This window comes from Lissotriton helveticus, chromosome 7 (assembly GCF_964261635.1).
Source record: "Lissotriton helveticus chromosome 7, aLisHel1.1, whole genome shotgun sequence".
NCBI classification, from domain to species: domain Eukaryota; kingdom Metazoa; phylum Chordata; class Amphibia; order Caudata; family Salamandridae; genus Lissotriton; species Lissotriton helveticus.
The window spans coordinates 549,968,955-549,991,224 of record NC_136068.1 but is presented as its reverse complement, the minus strand read 5'-3'; the positions used below and the strand labels follow the sequence as shown (position 1 = coordinate 549,991,224).

Sequence of the window (22,270 nt, the reverse complement as noted above, 5' to 3'; positions counted from 1 at the left end):
ATGGGACTCCTTGGTCTGGCTACCAATTGTTCTAAAACTTTTTGATGGTGTGTAACTTGAGGCAAACTAAGATGTGGGGCATCAAGTTACATGGTCGTCCTTTGGCCCTCACCCACACATTTTCTAATTTTGGGACCCTGTGCTTCTGCAGCCAGGTGAAAATTCACTGGCTCAAATGAGTATGTTTTTAAACTGGCTGGAAGAACTGGGAAAAAGCCCATGGTCTCCCTCTTGGAGATTTACAGGAGAAAATGTCTCCTTATTTTATTATATGGCATTGGTCTATAGAGTTACAGAAACCCTATGCACCCTACAGGTGGTGCAACATAGAGTACTTAGGAGTCTCTTGGGGTCCCACCTTCCTGCTCCACCTTTAAAACTCATCAGCAGATTGGGGTGGAATATGTAGAGGACTCCATTAACCTGGCCCCACTGCTGTTGTGGTGCTCCACGTGGACTAACCCATATGCTACTTTTAACCGAGAACACAGTTCAGGATTGATTGAAGTGTGACAGAGGCTTGAATGGGGTACGTGAAGTCTGGGCTCTATGATTTGGGAGAGTTGCAATGTTTTTACCAGCCAGAAATAATGATTCAGCAAGATATGTCTGGGGTAAAGTCTCTGTTTAAACTAAATAGTCAAACCCTTGGAGAAGAAAATGAGATCTCTAAGATTATGGTCAGATGCGACTCTGAGTATGGCGCTGCACCCGAGCTGCGTATCGACACCTCATGGGAGAGAATGCTACTCACACTCTTTCACATGAGGTTTGTAAGGTGGCATTTGTGCTTTCCACTGTGACAGTATGAGGTGGCTAGCATTGCGACATGCCCATGTGATGAAGTGTCCTCATAAAGCTTGCTATACTTTCTTTTGCTAATTTTGTCAGGACTTTAGCAAAATAAATCTGCTCCCCATTATCAGGAACCAGGGCATCTGGCCTTGGCAGGCCACCTTGGTGTATCTGCAAACTACGGAGTCTCCCTCAAACTGCGTCAATGTTTTTATTTTCAACGTGTCAAAAAAAAGAGGAATTCCATGCTGTTTTAGTAGGTTATAGCATGAAATTTGTTTTTAAGTATAGACCTCAGTACTATGCCACTGCTTATCTACTTTGCACTGTTTTCATACTTGTTTTTTACCTGGATTATGGGGCCACAGGTTGTATAGGATGTATGCACTTTAACGTTAACTAGGTTAACAAATGTTTTTACTCTGTGCTGCATTTCTATTCTATATGTGATGTATTTTAACTTGATATGCGTTGCTATTTTATCCATTGTACTTTTTTGGCAACGTTCATGGTAGAAATAAAGACTAAAATGAAATTAATTAATTGGTGTAGGGCAGGGCAGCAAAGATAATTGCTGCGCTGCCCTACCCCAATTCATTGTAAATGAGGCCCCTAACATTTGCAAATCTACACAAACCTGTTTTAGGGAAACCCTCTCCAAGCCTCTCGTTTGCGCTCTCTTGGCTCCGCTAACTGTTTCAAGTGGCATGAAATATGGAAAAAAAGCACCCAATATAATATAAATTATTGTTAAATCTGTGTCCGGGGCCACTGCACATCTGGTGTATGTGCATGGGTGCCTCTTAGCTGCTGTTCGCTGTATGTGGGCATCTATAGGTTTATCTTAGTGTGCATGGATGTCAATGGGTATAATGCTGTGTCTCCATACGTGCATTGCATGAAATCTAGGCCTGGGCATAGTTCGCTGGGTTTTGCTACGTGGAACTCCGCGAAGTTACATAAAAACTCTGCGAAGTTACGCGAGTGGGAGAGTGCAGTGCGAACTGCAGTTTGTGCTGGTATTCCTGCTGCTCGGGTAGAAATTCTATCTGAGCTGCAGTTTGGGAATTTACCATTCGGGATCGCTAACGATGAATCGAGCGGGGACGAAACTCCACCGCACATCGCAAAGTGGAGTTTTCTGCACCCCGTGACTTCCACGGAGTGCGGAGTGCAGAAAACTCCGCAAACAGTTTGTTAAATCTATGTCTGTGGCCACTGCACACCTGGTGTATGTGCATGAGTGCCTCTTAGCTGCTGATCACTGTATGTGGGCATCTATAGGTTTATCTTAGTGTGCATGGATGTCAGTGGGTATAATGCTGTGTCTCCATACGTGCATTGCATGAAAGCTAGGCTGGGCGTAGTTCGCTGGGTTTTGCTACGTGGAAGTCCGCAAAGTTACTTAAAAACTCTGCAAAGTTACGCGAGTGGCAGAGTGCAGTGCGAACTGCAGTTTGTGCTGGTATTCCTGCTGCTCGGGTAGAAATTCTATCTGAGCTGCAGTTTGGGAATTTACCATTTGGGATCGGGAACGGTAAATCGAGCCTTGGAAGAAACTCCACCGCACATCGGAAAGCAGAGTTTTCTGCACCCCGTGGCTTCCACGGAGTGCGGAGTGCAGAAAACTCCGCAATCAGATCGAACTTCACCGCCCAGGATGATCTATGTAAGTAGGCGTAAGGATTTTCTGTGCATATGCATTATACAAAAGTAAAGTTACGTGCATTGTTCATTTGGGATTTCAAGAGGACCCAAAAGGAAATTGATTCGAGTTTTGATGTGCTCAATTTTTTTATTAAATGCACTTTATTTTTTTTTTGTTGATGCCATGCTGGTATTTTATTTTGTAGATCACTGTAAAAACGTTTTGATTTTTTATGTTAACCGCTGTTGCCTTTTGCGCACTTACAACACTCACAATAAGGGACGCTGAAAACCGGAAACATAGCTCTTAAATAAATAGGCCTCTCTACTGTGGTTTATGGCCATATCTGATACTGCTCCCAGTGCATTGCTGGACTTCTATCTGTTGGCTTGACGTTAATCTCCGGAACTCATCTGTTATTCAGTCTGTCATAGTTTTGCAGTGACCACACTATCCTTTGTACGATTCCATGTTTTAGCATGAATTGTCATAGCAATGCAGTTGCCTTCTGCATGTGCACCCACACTCTGCGCCAGGCATGGGATCTAATCTCCATATGGTACAAAGGTAGTGCTTGGGATCTTTTTGGAATGTCAGCATTTCCATTTAATTTAAAAAAATTGCTAACATTTATGTTAATTTTGTTCTGTCTGTCTCCATGGTACATCTGATGAATATGTTTTACAAATCTTCACAAATATTGTTTGAAGCGAGTGGCAGATGGTAATTTCATCAGGGATGGGGGCAGTGGGCTGCACACATACACACTCAATCACACCTATGCATTCATGCACACTCCCATTCACAACACTCACTCACAAATACACCTACATATACACAGTCACACATACATTCACACAAGCACCAAACATAGAAATACATAAAACATGCTTTCTCTGCAGCTCTCCTGGATGAAAGCCTCGGAAGTGCAAGGAGGGCTAGGACTGCTGCCTTCCCTCATTGCATGACCTTAGTAAGCCAATGAGGAAAGGCGCCAGTTCCTCAGTGAGATACCTGACCCCACTCTGTGAATTTGAGATGTCACTGATTGACACACGGGCCTGGACACTTCAGGGCTTAAAACTAAAGTGCCCTGGTCCCATGCAATCAGTGACGCTCCGCCACATCATGAGGGATAGGGGCTCAAGATACTTTTGCCAGGCTTAAGAGGTTACACCGACAGGGCTGTGAAATCCTCAGCCTGGCAGAGATGATCTCAGGCAGCCAGGAGCCTGCGCATTTAGGACATGTCCAGCTCATGGATGCCTGACCTGAACAAGAACAGTGTCTGTCAGGCTGATCTTTGTTCAGTCTGATAGACATTCTTCTTGCTGGGAAAAAGGTGGGGGTGGTTCCTCCTACATTTTACCCACAGATCGACATATCAAATAGGCAAAGACAGGACAAAAGAAGCAAATGAAAGATTCCTACTTGTGACTTCCAAAGTACTTGAGTCATGTTAGGATCGAAAATAAACTATAAGTAGGCAACAGCTGACATTTTGCCTTTCGTCCAAAGACAACAAAATCAAAACAATGTCTTTAACAGTCACATAATAAATCCTTAAGGGACTACTGCAGCTGGACTGAAAATGGGAAACATATTATGAGGTGGTGGGATAATGGAGAAGAGAGAAAGGTTGCCTATCTTTGGGAAAGAGTGCCAGATGGGAAGTAATGATGTAATAGTATTGGGAAGTGTAAGGGAGGAGGTAGTCTTGGGAATCCGAGCCAAGTGAGGGCCATTGTATGCTTCTCCCCTTTAAGTGATTGTGACAGCGATTTAGGGATGCATGGAAAGGATTTGCTGAGTGTAATGGTAAAGAAATATCAATTACATTATAATAAATTGATAAAGGGAGTACTGGACAAGGCCAGGTAATGTATCATCTCTAGTCTCAAACCCTGGCTAAATGTCTGTAGTGTGCATCCACTCCCCTAGCAAAGGATCTAAGACCTGCTCCATGCAAACATCCATATAAGCCAGTTAGGGTGCCTTGGAGTAGATAGTAATGAGGTCCCCTAGGAAATCAAGGGGTGAACCACATGAAAAAAGTACCCATCCACTAAAGCTAGCAAACACAAAATCTTCCTGGCAAGCAAAATAAAGGAAGAAACGAGCAACTAAACCTTCCCCGTGTTGAAACTGGATTACACATCTCACTGATTCCACAATGGCAGCCAGAAGAAGACACTGTGATTCCTCATTAAAGGACATGTTGGTGAACAAAGGAGGATCCAATGTGATTCCTCAATAAAGGATATGCTGGTAAACAAAGGAGGATATGTGAGACTTGATAAAAATGCTGCCTCTACATGACCCTCACCAAGAGACCCTCAGACCCGTCATTGAGAGTCAACATAATCCAGGAATACTTGCAGCAGTTAAAAGTAAAATGAGGAGAAAGCAGGCACTATTGAAGGTGACTTAACGGGACACCTCAAGAAGATGCAACATTACATACATGAATTGGGCACAAGAAAAGAGTACAAACTATATGAAACATTTGAAGAGGTTCACCACATGGGCAACATAGTCCTGAGCCTTGATGAGCAGTACAATGAATTGGTGCTCAAATAAGAGGACCTCAAAAACAGAATCAGGATTTGGGACTTCCTGAAGAGAGAATGAGGTCCAAATTGCCACATCTTCATAAAGAAATTACCCAGGTGATCTCCATTTGCTTTGATTGAAGATAGAGTGGAAATGGGAGCTCACTAGAGGGAGGCACAATCTGACATGCTGAAAGAAGAGTAATTCTTCAAAGAACAAGATGGAGTCAATCATGTACTCCGATGTCATCACTTCAAGGTTCAAAAGCTGACACTCTACAACAACATGGATGCTTCCACACTACAATGTAGGAAGGAGATGAGACAAACCAAGGACTACCTTCGAAAACACTGTATGACTTATCAATGTGGCTGCCCTTTCAGGATCATCTTCAAGTAGAATGTTCAAAATCAAGATTCCTTTTAGACTCAGAGGGGTACAGACCTCTTTGCTATATTTCATGTTGTGTGGCTTTATGCTATGCTATACTCCTGATTTTGCAGACCTTCTACAGAATTCTCTAGAATGCTGACACCTTCCTACTTTATTAGATCGAATTAGAGTTTCCCCAAATTAATGCCAGTTAGTTTAGGCTTAGTTTAGGTAATTTTAGATTTACTCATGTATAGGAAAGAGGGACGGAATCCTATACTGATCACCCGATTGTGTTCCTTGTTTTCGGCATGCTTGTATGCTTTATGCTGTTCAGACTAAATGTTGTCAGACAATTTGGACGGCTAGTAGTGATTCTGCATTTTTACAACATATAATTGGGACTTGTGTATATTAGTTTGTCTTTGAATTTGTAATAAATCTACATTTAATTCAATTTATCGACTTTCAGGTCCTCACTGTGCTGCCAAACGGGCTATACTGTGAATTGAACTCTTGTATGATGTTAACTCTTCTATATTGCTCAGGAATTTAAAAAGGTTCATTGCAGGAAAATCTGGATATTTGGCTCAGTGCTCTGGCACTGCCAGCCCCACATGTGTGCTGCTTATCTCCTGATCATGGTAGTAGCCTTTCACCACTGTAAGGTTAGTACTTTGGGAGCCCCTTCCAGCTCATCAAGACAGTATTCCATGAGACAGTCCTATGCCATGGTGTACACGCATTATGCATGTTGGTCTGTGATAAAAATCCACATTAGGGATCCAGACATCAGTACAGTTGGGCACTCAAGGTTGGGATGCACATCCTTTACCAGGCAGAAGACTTTTCCGTCCCAACACAATGCAATAAATGTAGACCGTACAAGTTCTTAGCTGCTGCATTCTCGGAGAATCGCAGAGTGGACTCACCTACAATGAGATACTCCTTACAATGATCCTAGTAATCTATACTTTATTGTAACACGCCCCACCCCCGTCCTGATGAAGACCCCCCCAGCAAGGCATCATCTATTGCCTGCATTAATTTGTGGGTCGAAACGTCAACAGCCTTCTTATCATCAGCTTCCTTCCATATATATCATTGATTGTATTTTCCTTTGGAAGCATGATGTACTAATATTAATTTTGAACCGTTGGTCCATGTTTTGTGAATCAAATTATTGCACTGTATATTAAGGTCGGTTGACCATTGTTATGTCACTTTTCTAAACTACCCTACACTCCTCCCTACACTACCACCTCCCTTAACCCCCCCCTTTTTTTCCCTTCTGTTTTTTTTTATTTCCTTCTGGGGCACAATACGTTGAAATTACGTACCTACACATTTTGATTAAATAACAATGTTGTTACTACTTCAGGATTTATGTTTCTAATTACTATATGTATATATTTTCTCAAACTCCTTGAGTTCTGGGACCCCTCTTTTATGTACTATATACACCCAGGTCCCAGTGACTTTCGTTGGGTATAACCATTGTTTTTTGTAACACATCTTGAGATAAAAGCTCATGTTACACAAATTTACATGTAAATTATTGTAAATGTCTAGAGGAGGCCATTTAGTCCCTAAAGGTGAGCCTACAAGCCCACGAGGTAACACTGTCTCCTCTCGCCTGGTATAGGACCATTTGCAATATTTAGGGATATTAGAAATGTCTACTGGCAGGCAAGGATCACTGTGTCTTCAGCAGAGCTGTTGCTATGACAGTTCTGCTAAATTTGTGGAAGCTTTGCCAAGCAGGTGCCATGCTTGATGTAAAAGCAAAATGGTCATCCATTGTCTAGAGTGGTGCAGTGGCCAATAAATAGTGAATTAGAACTACCCAGAGTGCTTGCCAGTGGTTTAGACTATTTTCAAACATTCCTCCCACCACCTTTTGTGTGTTTATTGTAGCACCCTAAGTGGCCAAGGGCATGCCCATATATAATTCCCTTTATTGCTATGTCATAGGATCCAAGCTATACCTTACTGATGAAGTCTAACAAGCTTGAAATAGGTCTGGGGTGTGCTTGTATTTCCTTCTGGAGGGTGTCTTATCCATTAGTTCTTGATGGACTGTTCCCCCGAGGAGCAGTGTCAGTACTCATTTCGATAACGTGGGCCTTTGTCAATAGTGGCAAATTGGGCAAAAAATAAATGTTTGGAATGCAGCCATGTACTATGGCAACTCGTCCTCCCCAAAATAGTCTGCATGACTGTCACTGATGGCTGTGAGGCAGGTGTACCACTGGTGTACTACTGGGCGAAGGTTCACAGTGGTGGAGCAGAGGAAAGCACATGTTTTGCAGTACAGGAGCACTGGCGATTAGTGGTGATGTTCTCAATCTGTCAAACTCTAAATGAGGCCTAAAGTGTCTTTAATAGGGCTGTGTGGATTTATATGTGATTTGTAGTCAGTTGTTATCGGGACTTTCAAAATAACATACACTACATTGAAAAATACACTACATTGAAAAATATGATAAACATTCAAACTCAAGTAAATATGTGGACAGTTCTTACTTGCCAAGAGTGAAACTTTGGGTAGTCTGCACAGGTTCCATTAGAAAAAGGGCCGCTCAAAGGTACACAAGATTTTAAATCGTGGAGTGCCTGTGCTAAGGCGTAGATGGCATTATATGTCTTGTGAGGATATCTGAAGTTATTCACATCAAAAGCTGACACATCAAGAGTTTCCAGTTTTTCTGTTTGTGCACAAAACCTCTTTCCATCCGTCTCATTTCCAGTCAAAGTTCTATTGAAATCCTCCCGCCATTGACAACTAAAAGCTTGCTCCCAGAACTGCTTCATATAAATATCATTGGGAAACTTAGATGGATGGATGCTATAGAGGAACTCCTTAAACTTCGGAATCTCTCCACTGTGCACCGCAAACCCCACTGTGCCATGTAGAGTTGGCCATAAGTCTTTCAGTGCAAATGTTGGAGAAGGAAGCCAACTTGTACTTGCAATCCAAACTTTACCTACAATATTCTGTGCAGAGATCACTTTTAAAAAAGAAATCATCTGAGGAGAAAAAGTGAAGCACACTATGACTGTTGACGTTGACTGTCCTATGACGTTGACCACATGAGATAATGATTTCTGTGTCGTCAATGTGGCGAGGGTTTCATAGAATTCAACACAAATGCCACTCTGAGGAGCCTGTTTCATTAAATTTTGGCCATGCTCAAGACCAAAGTCATTGTCTGCAGTCAAAATTCCTATCCACGTCCACCCAAAGTGTACACACAGCTCGATGACAGCCTGGGCCAAGTAGATTCCATTTTCAATAGTCCGGAGAAAAGATGGAAACTGTGTTTTATCACTCAGTGTGGATAGCGCTGCGCCATAGCTGATCTAGTTGGAAGAAAATAAAAAACACTTTTAACTGACTATGAATAAATAAACACATATTATGTTAATATTTTACTGTCTAATTTTGTCAGATATGGTGTCTTGCATGTACTCTTAGAAGTGAAAACGTGTGATCTAGAAGCTGCAGGGCGTTTATTTTTAAGACCTGAACTGTTGATACCAAGTGCTAATTGGTTGTCTAATCCCCATGTTCTCACAGAAGCAGGCTCTTACGTGGATGGGGCATGGTCACTGTTTGCCATTGATACCCGGAATTCTCATGGTGTGTTTCTGTTTTGAAACATAATATAATCTTGGTATGGCTTCAAAGCATTTGTTTCTGTCCCATCGTTGATGTGCAACTACCCACACAAAATACGTAACCTGATTCATATCACTAGAGTGTCTTGTTGTAGCACCAGAATTATATCCTACTGTGCATATTGCCATGTCTGGGGAGCCTAAAATCCATGATCCTTTCACTTTTTAGAGCCATGGGGCATATGTAGGTAGCCGTTTTCGATTCGCAAACACCGAAATTCGGCGAATTTTGGCGTTTGCGAATCGCAAACGGCGTTTTGATATGTAGGTGCCAATTAGCAAAATAAGGAATCGCAAAAATTGCGATTCCTTTTTTTGCTTATAGCATTTAAGGAATCGCAATTTTGCAATTCCTTAAATGCTATGTAGGGGTGCTTTGAAAATTGCGATTTTTGCATAAGGAATCGCAAAATACCACCTACTTCAAGTAGATGGTATTTTGCGATTTCCTTCAAAAATGCATTTTTTTTAATTCAAAGTGTCATGTGGCGCACAGACATGCCCTTAGGGCATGTATGTGCGCCACATGTACTTACAGGCACATCCCAGGGGTGCAACAGGTGTCCTTTGGACACCCTTGGAATTGCGATTCTCAAATTGCGATTCTCAAATTGCGATTTTCACACAGAAAATCGCAATTTGAGAATGTATCCCCATTCATTCCTATGGGCCTTTTGGCCCATAGGAATGAATGGGACACTCATTCCTTAATTGCGAGTCACAATTTGCTAATCGCAAATAAGGAATGTTAGAGATTCGCAAAAAAATTGCGAATTTTTACCTACATTCCATTTTGCTATTCTCAAATAGCGATTCCTTAAAAATCGCTATGTGGGAATCGCAAAATGGAAATGACCTACATATGCCCCTATGTTACTAACCCAAAGTTTCTATCAACTTTCAAAGAGTGCTTGTTTTTCTCCCAGATGATTCAGAAAAGGGGGTGGTGATGAACAGAGTGTCTGAATTAAGCAGACCACTCTTACCCAGTCCAAAGATCAGGGCTTGATCCATCACCGTTTTTTAGCTCACTGCACCATCCCAGCTCAGAACCTGGCTACATGCAAATTAGTCTGTTCCTGTCCAAGTGCATGATGGGAACAGGGCAAACCAAACTACCAAGCCAATTCTTATACTGGGAAGGAAACAAGCTACCGGGGACCGGTTTCTGGCATTTCAGCCTCGTCGGCCCGGCTTGCTTGAATGGGCCAGGGACAGACTAATTTGCATATAGCCAGGTTCTGAGCTGGGATGGGGCAGTGAGATAAATAACGGTGATGGATCAAGCCCTGATCTTTGGACTGGGTAAGAGTGGTCTGCTTAATTCAGACACTCTGTTCATCACCACCCCCTTTTCTGAATCGTTTTTGGCCACTACAGGTGTGGCAGGGTATACTCAGACATGAGTCCCTTTCTCACTGCTCCATCAGGATTCAAGCAAGCCGGGCCGAAGAGGCTGAAATGCCAGAAACCGGTCCCCGGTAGCTTGTCTCCTTTCTGGTGAAGCATTGGCTTGATAGTTTGGTCTGCCCTGTTCCCATGATGCACTGGGCCAGGGACAGACTAATTTGCATATAGCCAGGTTCTGAGCTGGGATGGGGCAGTGAGATAAATAACGGTGATGGATCAAGCCCTGATCTTTGGACTGGGTAAGAGTGGTCTGCTTAATTCAGACACTCTGTTCATCACCACCCCCTTTTCTGAATCGTTTTTGGCCACTACAGGTGTGGCAGGGTATACTCAGACATGAGTCCCTTTCTCACTGCTCCATCAGGATTCAAGCAAGCCGGGCCGAAGAGGCTGAAATGCCAGAAACCGGTCCCCGGTAGCTTGTCTCCTTTCTGGTGAAGAATTGGCTTGGTAGTTTGGTCTGCCCTGTTCCCATGATGCACTGGGCCAGGGACAGACTAATTTGCATATAGCCAGGTACTGAGCTGGGATGGGGCAGTGAGATAAATAACGGTGATGGATCAAGCCCTGATCTTTGGACTGGGTAAGAGTGGTCTGCTTAATTCAGACACTCTGTTCATCACCACCCCCTTTTCTGAATTGTTTTTGTCCCAGAAGCAGCAAACATTTTAGGATCATTAATTTCACTTTTGCTAACATCAATGAAGGTCAAATCCACATTGTGACGTACCTCCATTACATACGTGATCTACACTACTCCACCAGAGTAGATATATCAGGAGATGCCCTTGATTAATGTTTTGCTGATATGTTTCTATTTGATAGGAGTTGGGATGGGAATTTACCCTGCATTGGGTACAGTAGTATTTTCCTGCCCTGAGTGACCAACTGTGTATGTGGTACCCTGGCTTTTGGTTTTGGCCCTAGCGTCACACTAATATAGTGTGTGTACTCAGGCGTAGTGCAGTCCCTTGACATAGGGACTAGTCCTGCAACCTGAATTTGTGCAAAAAGCATGACATCTTTCACAGGCATTGGACTGCAGTCCTTTTCTTGTGTTTAGCACATAGAGCAGTGGTTGCAGCGTATCAGGTTTTGTGAAGCCTTATTTGCAACCAGACCTTATTAACTGTGTCACTGGAATGGAGGTCTACTGGTCCATATATGGAAACCTCTGCTTCCATGCACTTTCCTAGTTCCTAGGACTGACAACCTATGCGTATTTTGTTTTTGAACGTATATGTGTCACCTGTGTCGGACATGGAAGTCCTCATTTTTGGGCAATAGATGTCAGGATATCTGGCTGCCTCCGTTTTTATCCTTTGTGCCTGCCTCGGATGCCGGTGTCCCTCAGGGCTCAATTCTCAGCCCCACTCTATTTAATATTTACCTATCCCCCTTTCATTTGTGGTAGAGGAAGAGGTCACCAAGATTGTTTCCTATGTTAATGACACTCAGGTGATTTTCACCTGTAATAAAGGCTGAGACTTTGATGGGGCAAGTATCAGGGCCTGTTTTACAAAGGAGTTCAACTGGCTGAAGATTAATCAGTTCAAGTGCAATCCAGATAAAATGGAAGAGGTTTTCTTTGGAAACCCAGAAGTTTCAAAATGGACATCCTGGTGGCCCGAAGATCTTCCACCTCCACCCGTAGAGAAGGGGAATGCTAAAAACAAAAGAATTGTGATTGACAAATCACTCTCCATGCTCACCCAGATTCTTAATCTCACTGGCTCCTGCTTTAGCATACTCCGTCTGCTAAAAGAAATTCCTGCCAGTAGTGGTGCAGGCGATGGTAACCGCAAAGCTGGATTACGTCGACTGCCAGTACCTCTGCCTCCCTAAATCGCTGATTCAGCGCTTACAAGTGTTGCAGAACGAGACAGCCAGAGCCATTATTAAACATAAACCCAGATCCAACATGACTCCAATACTGGCATCCCTGCATTGGCTACGCATAAAAGAATAGATAGATTTGAAAGCCCTGACCATCTTTTTCAAAGCATTCCGTAAGACAGGAACCGGTTACCTAATAAAACGGGTTAATCACTACACCACTTCTAGACCCCTTCATTCTTCCAATGCCAACCTGGCCCAAGTTCCTAGGATACGTTTGGCATGGACGGGAGGAACATCTTTTGGTTTCCTAGGCGCTAAGCTGTGGAACAACCTCACGGAGCCTTTGAGGTCAAACACAGACCTACTTTCTTTCAGGAGGAATCTAAAAAGTTGGCTTTTTAATCACTAATCTGATTTTTCTCGCTCTCTCTTCCCCCGTTGTCGTGGCGCAAGGACACTCTAGCTTGAGTAGCTGAGCCCTCTAACAAATACCAAATTTCATTTAATTTCAATTTCTTGCATGGTGTCTATGTGAGTGAGCAACAGAAATGAAGGCCTTTAGTATCCCATTTTGATATCCCAGGGCTGGCCTTTGCACAAGAAGGTGATGAGATTGTTTTCTCAAACTGTGGAAGTGTATTGTTTTCTCAGACTGTGGAAGTGTATTGCTGACATTTCTAAATCTGGAAGGAGGAGACCTAGACACAGAAGTGAATGGTGCAGAGACAGGGTCCTTAAGATAATAAATGTGTCCTTTTGCTGGGCAAGGAACTGCTAAATAATCATTATTAATATTGCAATTTTCTGGATGTTAAAGTGGAGGGGTGGGACAGCAGACTCTGTTGTAGAAGGTGAAAGTAACCTTTACTTTAGTCCTACTCTTTTATCTTTCACTTGTTAACTCCATCAGTTGATTGATGACAGACAGGTGCAGAAACCTCACACGTCTTTGCGTCTCTTTTATGGGTGATCTAGGTTTAAGACTAAACTACTGTGTGAAACATCTCTTTGCAAAGGCTGTGTCTGGATAGCAAGCTAGAGGGCAGTTAAAAGTGGACTCAAACAGGTTCTGAAGCTTCAGACAGAGGATACACATTGCATGGTTTTAGTATATAGAAGTAGGACCTCAATACACCACTTCTTGTTCCAGGTTCAAGCCTTCTATGGCCAAGAAAATGAGTGCTCCACAATCAACCCAGAGGACTGCTGTGCTGCCAGAACTGGTATCTGCCAGACAGCCATCTTCTCAGAGGGGAGTTAACATCACCAGAGTCTCGATCTCTTGCTGATTTAGCTGCATATCTGTCCTGGAGTGCTGAGAAGTCTGCCTGTGTACTGCAAGAGAGAGAGGTTATCTGTCTACCATGATGGAGCGTTTGCCATTGGGAAGTGAGATGCTGCATGGCCCCGGTGTCACAGAAGGGAAGGACTGAGTATTGTGATCTGTGGTCCCTGGTGTCTATGTGCCTGCAATCGACCTGCAGAGGTTGTGACTGTGACTGTGACTGAGATGTCAGACGTAAAATGGCCTGTGCATGGCAGCCGTCTGCCCTGAAGTAACCGGACTGTGTGTGGCCTCATCCGTTCAGTTTAATCAACCTGTCTGTGGTTCCATCTGCCCATAAGTAATTAACCTGTTGTGCCAGGACAAATGCGCGCGGCAGCAGAGCGGACTACCTACAGTGATGTCCTTATCACAAGAAACACGCAATCCATTGTACGGGACGCGAGGAGCGATCCTAGTGCGCGCATTTGTCCTGGCACTACCCTACATGTCAAGAAGAACATCGCGCAAAAACTATTGGAGCTCTCCAAGGCCCACTCCCAGACGGTACGGATGGCGACCGTCCATTGATGCTCTCCTTACTTTCCTGATGAAGACCCCAACCTGAGGCCTGAATCAACCCTTTAGCGTACATGGGGGTCGAAACGTAGAACCACGCCTAATTCGACACACCATAGGACCCTAATAAGAAATTGATTTATACCTATGTGTGATGCAATCTGGGAACCTTTGCTCATAAATTTGAATGTAAAGGCGTTTTCAACTTCAATATGATGTTCTAAATATGTCACAGCACCTTTACCCTGTCCCTCACAATTCGTGCACACCCTTTTCCCCTCTTCACAGAGAGCACTCCAAATTTTAAATGTAATGATTCTACAATTACATGGAAGTAATCTTGTTTTACATGATGAAATATTTGTTGCAATCTGATTAAATAATAACGGTGCATAAATAAATGCAAATTGGAGTTTTTGAATAATTCACAATTTCGTCTAATCAACTCAAAGTTAATGGTGATTGTGTGTTTAAACAATATCGAAGTACTTTATGATATTAGAAAATTTGCAACTCTGACCCATTCCCTTTTGTACTGGCTAATGCATGGCTGCATTTGCAGTTTGCAGGCCTATGCAGGGCTGCATCTACCTGCAACATAAATAATCAGATTAGGTTTCACCTACAGATAGCAGTGAAACACCTGACTCCTGCAACATCAGAGGTCTGAATGAGACTGCGATGACCCCGGACTGCCAATTCTGCACCTGCCGGTACACTCCCAGGGAGCAGGCCCATTTGACGTAGTGTGGTGCATGAGAAAAGGTGCTGGATGGAGCACCATTTCTCAGGAGAAAGGTTAAGTAGACGGGAGAAAGAGAGCTGGGCAGCTGCATTGATTCAACGAGGACTGGTCCACGTGGTTGGTAAGATTAAAGTCTGAGCAATAAAGTGCACACACATTTCAGGAGTTATGGCACCTTAGACATAATCACGCTAATACCTCTTGCCCCAAAAGATTTATACAGTATCAACATACACGATAAAATTAAGGAACCTGCTATTTTATCACAAACTGAGCCCACTTTAATAATATCATGGCTGAAACTCGAAGAGAATACCCCCTTGTCCCAGACACAGTACCTGAATCCAAGGGGAAAGACAGGGAGAAAAGCAGATGTAAGAGCTGTGTGGCCATTCCTGAAGCTGTCAGGTGACAACATCAGAGTAGTCATCAGTTCTCCACCATTTAACCCTGCTGTTAATATGTTTGCAAAACAATAAATTAGGTTTCATGTCCTCTCAAATGATCCACCTCAACAAGTTCTGTCAGAGGCAAACCCATAAATGAGTGAAGATTCAAGAAATCACATACTGGAGGCTTTTACTAAATCAAATAAGGGCCTACAGGATGTGATCTGGATAGGGCACAAAATGAAGAACCGTCAAGGCCCTGCATCCATGTGGTAAAGCTACTGCAGAAGTTACAATCATATAAATGGATAAGTAACATCTTCTAGGAAAATTAAAAAGAGCATCCCACACATATCAATGCTATCTACTGACATCTACTTCGGTTCAAATTACGAATTTAAATACGGATTTTGCTATCTTGGGATAAGAAAATGTGACTGTTATTAAAGTTGTGGCATGAATTATATGGCTCATCTCTTCAATTGCATACTCACAGTAGCAATGTATATCTACATCATCAGAAACATATTCTGATGTCATACCACAGAGACTGAAACCATACCAAAAGGTTGGCCTGGACAACCAGGGAGGGAGGGAGGGATGTAAGTAATGGAGGCGAGGGAGTAGGACTCAGAGTAATGCAATTAACAGTAAGCAATTGAGACATTACCTCCTTGTCCCTCCCTCGCTTCCATTCCTTATGTAGTTGAGGCGTACAAAGCCAAACAGGACAACCAAAGAAGGAATGCAAAAAACAGGTTTATTAAAAAACACAGACAACAGGGAAAAACCACTATTCAGGAACCATAGTGGTAAGAACCCTGTACCCAAAAACATCAGCACGGTCAACCTCCTGGCCAATCCGGTAATGAGATGCAAATGTCAACAGCGAAGCGCAGGTGGCAGCCCGACAAATCTCCGAAAAGGAAGCCCCTTGGACTTCCACACAGGACGCTGCCTTGGACGGAGTGGAACAACCCTAAACCCCCAAAGGAGAAAGGTGCCCCACCGGCTTGATGCCAAATAAATCAGAGACCAAACCCAATAACTCACGGAAGGATAAAATGGGGCAAACCCCGATTCACAGGGCCAAAATTAACAAAAAGCGACTCAGACAAACAGAAAGGAGCGACCCATTCCAAACAGACCAGGAAAGCCTGCCGAACATCCAAAGAGTGCAGCCGCACCTCAGACTCTGACGCCGGAGAATCAAAAATGGAAGGAAGTACCAACTCCTGATCCCTGTGGAACTGAGAATCCACCTTAGTATGAAAGGAAAGGATAGGTCTCAAAACAATCCTGTCCTCAAAAATCCGACAAAAAGGATGTTTGGAAGAGAGAGCGCCATGATCACCCGGGTGGTGACCAGAGGAAATTGCCGCCAAAAAGAAGTTCTTGAAGGACAAATAGAGCAAATCCACAGAAAGCAAGGGCTCAAAGGGAGGCGACATGAAAGCGTCCAAGACCAGAGACAGATCCCAGATGGGAAAATGCCACAGAGGGGTAGGAAGAACATTACCCAAACCCTTAAAAAGGTGATCAACCAACCTATCAGTATCCGGGAGATTGCCCCAGGAGCTCCGAAACACCTTAATCACAGCCCACTGTAAATGAAGGGAAGAAACCTTCAAGTCCAAAGCAGCACCCCCCTGGAGAAACAGCAACACCTCAAACAAAGAAGAGGAAGCAGGGTCCAAACCCCTGTCACGACACCACCGACTGAAAGAACGCCAGTGTCTTAGGTAAGACTTGTTGGTTGACGGCTTCCTAGCCGCCTGCAGAGTAGAGGTTAAGTCAGCCGGAACACCTTTACGTGGCAGACCTAAGCGTTCAACCTCCAGGCTACCAAGCGCATCCTGACCAGAACATCCCGCTGCAACACCGGGAACACCAAAGGGGACGGAGACAGAGGCAGAAACCATTCCACCTCCGACCTCATCTCCACCAGGAGGCAAAAGGCCACCAGAATGACCGGAGCCCCCAAGGAATGGACCCGTATAAGGAAGAAGGGGGAAGGGAAGAAAGGCATACAGAGCCCGCGAGGCCAGGGGCAAAAAAAAGCATCCACCACCCAGGCCGAACTCTCTAGATTGCGGGATACAACCGGGCCACCTTGGCATCGCCCAGACATGCAATGAGGTCCACCACCGAAACACCTCAATGCACCGTCAGATTTACAACCAACTCCTGAGGGAGGCAGAAGTCCACAGAGGATGGGATGGCTCTGCAGAGAGCATCTGCTAGGGAATTGGACACCCCCAAATGCGACTAGCCAAGAGAGCCACAAGATGAGACTCCGCCCAGCCGAACAACTGCACGCCGCCAGAGATGAGGACCTGGTCCCCCTCGTCTGTCCACATAAGCCATGGCAGTGAAGTTGTATGTCTGAACTAGAACAACTGAACCCCGCAGAAACCGGGAGAAGGCCAACAGAGCAGACGGACTGCATCCAACTCCCTCCAATTCGAAAACCTCCTGCCCTGAAAGGGGGACCAGAAGCCCCATGTCCGATGGACCTCCAGCCAGGCCGCCCACCTCACGAATCTGGCATCCGTGGTTACCACTACGGAAGCCTGGGGAGAGAGACCCCTTTCAGCAGATGATTCCAAACCAACGACCAACCCAGAGCTGACCTCGCAGGGGGACATCGGAATCGAGGAAGAGAGGGGAAGGCAAAGGGGAGACCAATGTGCCAGAAGATGAGCCATCAGAGTGTGCAAATGAAACCGGGCCCAAGGAACCAGAAAGACCGTGGCTGCCATATCCCCCTGCACCTGGAGCCAACGAACCGCCACCTGAACCAGACCGGAAAGAAGAGACTGGCTGTGTGAACGAATCTTGTCCACCTGAGCCTCAGGCAGAGTGCCCACCCCAAATCCGTCTGAAACTGAGCCCCAATGAAGAGACTGTCCTGAGATGGAACAAGGAAGGACTTCCCCACATTGATAAGAAAGCTGTGCCCCTCAAAATGGCCAGGACCACCTCTGTGTGACTGAGAGCCAACCGGAACAAGGGAGCATGGACCAACCATTCGTCCAGGTAAGGATGGATAAATATCCCCTGGGCGTGGACCAATGCAACCAAAGGAGCCAGAAGCTTGGTGAAGACCCGCGGAGCGGACTTCAGCCCGAATGGCAAAACCGCAAACTAGAAGTGAGAAAATGTTTCCGAAAAAGTTTAAGAATTTTAGAAAAATATGAAAATATGTTTTAAAAATTGTAATAATTTTAAACGGTTTAATAGTTGTTGTAGGACTTGGCCCTTTTTGGCAAAAGTCCCTAAACATTTTGTTTTCCCCCTAGACTTTTTTTCTGGCATGGTGTTGCCAACCTAGATGTTTTTAACACTTTGCCACAGCTAAACAGTGTCAAAGTGCAAGTGTTCCCAATATTAAGTGTAATGGTAATTGGTTGTCACTGATTAAAATGTTTGCCTTACTAAGTAAAGTGCACTATGTGTGCCAGGGCTGGTAATGCAACTGCAACTAGTGGGCCTGCAGCACTGATTGTGCCACCCACGCAAGTAGCTATTGCAGGGCCTGCGCGCAGTTTGTTAAACTGCCATGCTGGTCTGTCAAGTTCACTCACTTGCCAGACCTTACCCATCCCTTTCTATGTACATCAGACACCCCTATGGTAGGTCTACGGTACCCCCTGGGCAGGGTGCAGTGCATGTGAATGGTAGGACATGTACTAAGGTGTGTGTCATGTCCTGAGAGTGAAATAATCTCCATTCGTTGTTCACTCTTGAAAGGCCATCTTGCCCATAGGACAGAATAGGGAGGCTGTGTAATATGTTTTCCAGCCTATCTTCCCAAATGCTTAAGATGGAAAGGTGAAGTTTAGTATGCCTGAACTCGCAATGTAATCACACATCTTTTTATGAAGGTGGTTTTTAGAAGTGGCTGAGTTTTTGTTCTCTAACATTTTTGTGTGACTCTGCCTGGCTCTGGATTGACTGTCTGGATTTGAAAGTGATAGGATCTGGGGAATGTCTTGACCTAGGGCAGGAGGTGAGACAGCAACAGGCTAACCTGCATCTGGAGTGTAGGGGAGGAGAAGCCCCAGAGGTGAGGAGGCCTGGGTTGCTGCTATAATACAATTAGCTCATCTCCTGCTGAGTAATTGAGAATTCAGACCCCCACTATTCAAAGGAGGAAAGTAGTCACTGGCAGGGAGGCACCCAGAATTGGTTTGAACAGGGATCAGTGCCCCCTGAAACACAAAGACTTCAAAGCCATTGAGGGGTATAACTATGAGAGCTGAAGCCCCTGAACTTTGGAGAATGGCTTCATCAAGTGTAAACAAGACTGGAGCTACTTCGTGGTCAAGAGGACCTTTGACAAGGAAGAAATAACTGAAGAGACTGAAGGATAGGACTGATCCTTGCTGTGTGTTCTGGGGCTGAAGCAACTTATCCCCAAGGGCCAGAGGTGAGCTGGCTCTCTGTTCGGAAAAACAGGAACACAAACATTTCCAGGAGAGTCTCAGTGGCGCTGTGTGAGTGTGCCTGTTGCAGTCTGAGACCCTCGTATGAACTGCCCTGTGATTGTGGGTGCCTGGAGTCCAAGTGAGTCTCAACGATGCTGTGTGCGTGTGCTTTGTGCAGCCTGAGTCCTTCATGTGGATCGGCCTGTGATCATGGGCATGTGGAATCTAAGCAAGGATCAGCGACGCTGTGGGTGGGTGCTTTGTCCAGCCTGAACCCCTTTGTGAGTATTGTCCAGTGATCGTGTGCACCGGAATCCAAGTGAGTCTCCATGCTGCTGTGGGCAGGTGTGTTGTGCAGCGGGAGACCTCCATTTGAATTTATTTATTTATTTTTGACATTTTTAGAGCGCGCTGTTACCCGAAGGTGTCCTGGCGCTAGCTGATTGCTTGTGAGCGTGGACAGGGACGTTAGCAAGAGAAAAGCCAGGTTTTAAGAGCTTTCCTGAATTTGAGCAGGTCGGGTGTCAGTCTGAGACTGGCCGGCAGCGCGTTCCATGCCTTGGCGGCGCCTAGGGATAGGCTTCTGCCTCCCCAGCGAGCTTTCCTAATTCTAGGGACGACAACCAGCCCCTGTTCGGCTGATCGTAGCGCTCGCGCTCGTTTGTACTACTGGAAGAAAGGGGTAAGGCAGTGAGGACCCAGGCCATGCAGTGCTTTAAAGATCACACAAAGTGACTTGAACAAGATTCTTTTCCGCACTGGTAGCCAGAGTAGCTTAGCGAGGTCCTGGGAGACTGAAGTGAACTTGGGAGTGCCTGTGATCAAGCGTGCTGCTGCATTCTGCAGGATTTGAAGTTTATCAAGGAGTCCCTGCTGGGCATTCAGAAATAGGGCGTTGCAGTAGTCTAATCGAGACATAACTAGACCGGTCACTACTGTCTTTTTATGTTCCGCCGGAAGGAATGGCATGACTTTACTAATAGTTTTAAGCACGAACTGTGTGGCAGAGGACAATGCATTAATTTGAGGCCTGAAGGATAGAGAATCGTCCATCAGGACACCCACATTTTTACCTTTTCCACTGGGGAAGGGGGAGATCCCATTTCTTCTGGCCACCAGCGAGGTGACCAAAAATTGTCTTTTGCCCCAAACAGTAGCACCTCTGTTTTTGCAGAGTTGAGCTTGAGGCAGTTTCCTGCCATCCAGTTGTTCACCTCCCGCATGCAGCATTTAAATATTCCCTGGTTCAAATATTTAAAAACCTGTGTTAATGAGTTGGGACGCTTGGACTTGTTTTTAAATCCTGAAGGTATTAATGGAATGGATGTTGCGCTCGTAAAGAACTCCTTCACACAAATTAGGAAAATGGAAAGAGAAGAGAAAGAACTGTTGAAACCTAGTGTGAGGTCACATTTGATACTTTATGTATGTCGACACATTAGGGTGATTCTGTGGAAGTTTTTTGTCATGAGTCATGGCATCTAATGACAAAGTGTATATGTCTCTTTTTTTAACTCTCGCATTGTGTCTTTAAAAGTGTTTATATAACTGTTTTTTGTTGTTCTTTGTGAGCAATAGACTATTATTTTTATGGTGGGTAGGAGAAAAGGGAATTTTCCACAATTTCTGTACTCATTTTAACACACAATTTTTAATACATTTATTACCTCAATGCATAAAATGTAGTATCTTAATATACATTATAAACTGTGCACTGAAATATGGTTTGTTTGTTTCAACAGTGATTTCTCGGGTTGAATGTTTTCTCTGACTGTTAAACCATAAGAAGTGTGTATGTGTGGTGGCATGGTATAAAGTAAGAGCATATTCACTCATAAAGGACATTTTGTTTTTTAGTATTTGCTTGTATCCTAGTCCTTTGGGTTCCAAGGGGTCCCTCTCTTTTTTTAAGAAAGCTATCTAAGAAGGTGACCTTCCTTTCCCTGATTTTGCAACCCGGGTCCCTACTTGGCCTAAGGTACTACCTCAGCCAACCATGGATCCCAGGTCTAACAGTTGTGTTAGAAAAGACACATTTCACAAATGATTCAAAATATTTTTTTAACCGGAAGAATAGAATTTATTTTAAATAAAGTATGTGTTTTGAGAAAATTTTTATTATCTGTGGAACATATTTTTTTTAAGCTTCTTTCAAACTTCAATACTTTTTGACAACTATATTATCTTTATTTCTATTAAAATATTGTATATGTATTATTTTATTTAGATAATGTTATAAAATATTAAAGGGTGTCAAAAAATTTCAAATTATATTATTGTATCAAATTTGGTATAACATATATTTAAAAAGTTTCAGAAAAATATATTGTAGTTAAGAATGTCTGTTTTTATTTAGAATACTTATGGCACTGATTACAATAGAGGCGGCTGGAATGGCGACAGACCATCAGGGGTGGACCGACTGCCACCAGCCATAAAGTCCACAGCCACATTAGGATGCTGGTGATCAGACACACATCTGTTGGACGCAAGACCGCTGACTCCAGTGTCCCCGCATGGCAATGGTGCCAAAGCAGGCACCGGCATTGGCATTCCAATAGCCCT

At 44.1% G+C, this 22,270-nt stretch overlaps 1 protein-coding gene across 1 annotated transcript in view; it reads right to left on the bottom strand.

Moving 5' to 3' along the window:
- LOC144769169 (extracellular calcium-sensing receptor-like) overlaps positions 1–22,270 on the bottom strand; it is a 236,937-nt gene that overhangs the window by 189,526 nt on the left and 25,141 nt on the right. The window contains exon 3 of the mRNA XM_078653185.1: positions 7,895–8,731. Within this exon, the coding sequence (XP_078509311.1) occupies positions 7,895–8,731 (837 nt within the window). The remainder of the gene's footprint in view (positions 1–7,894; positions 8,732–22,270) is intronic.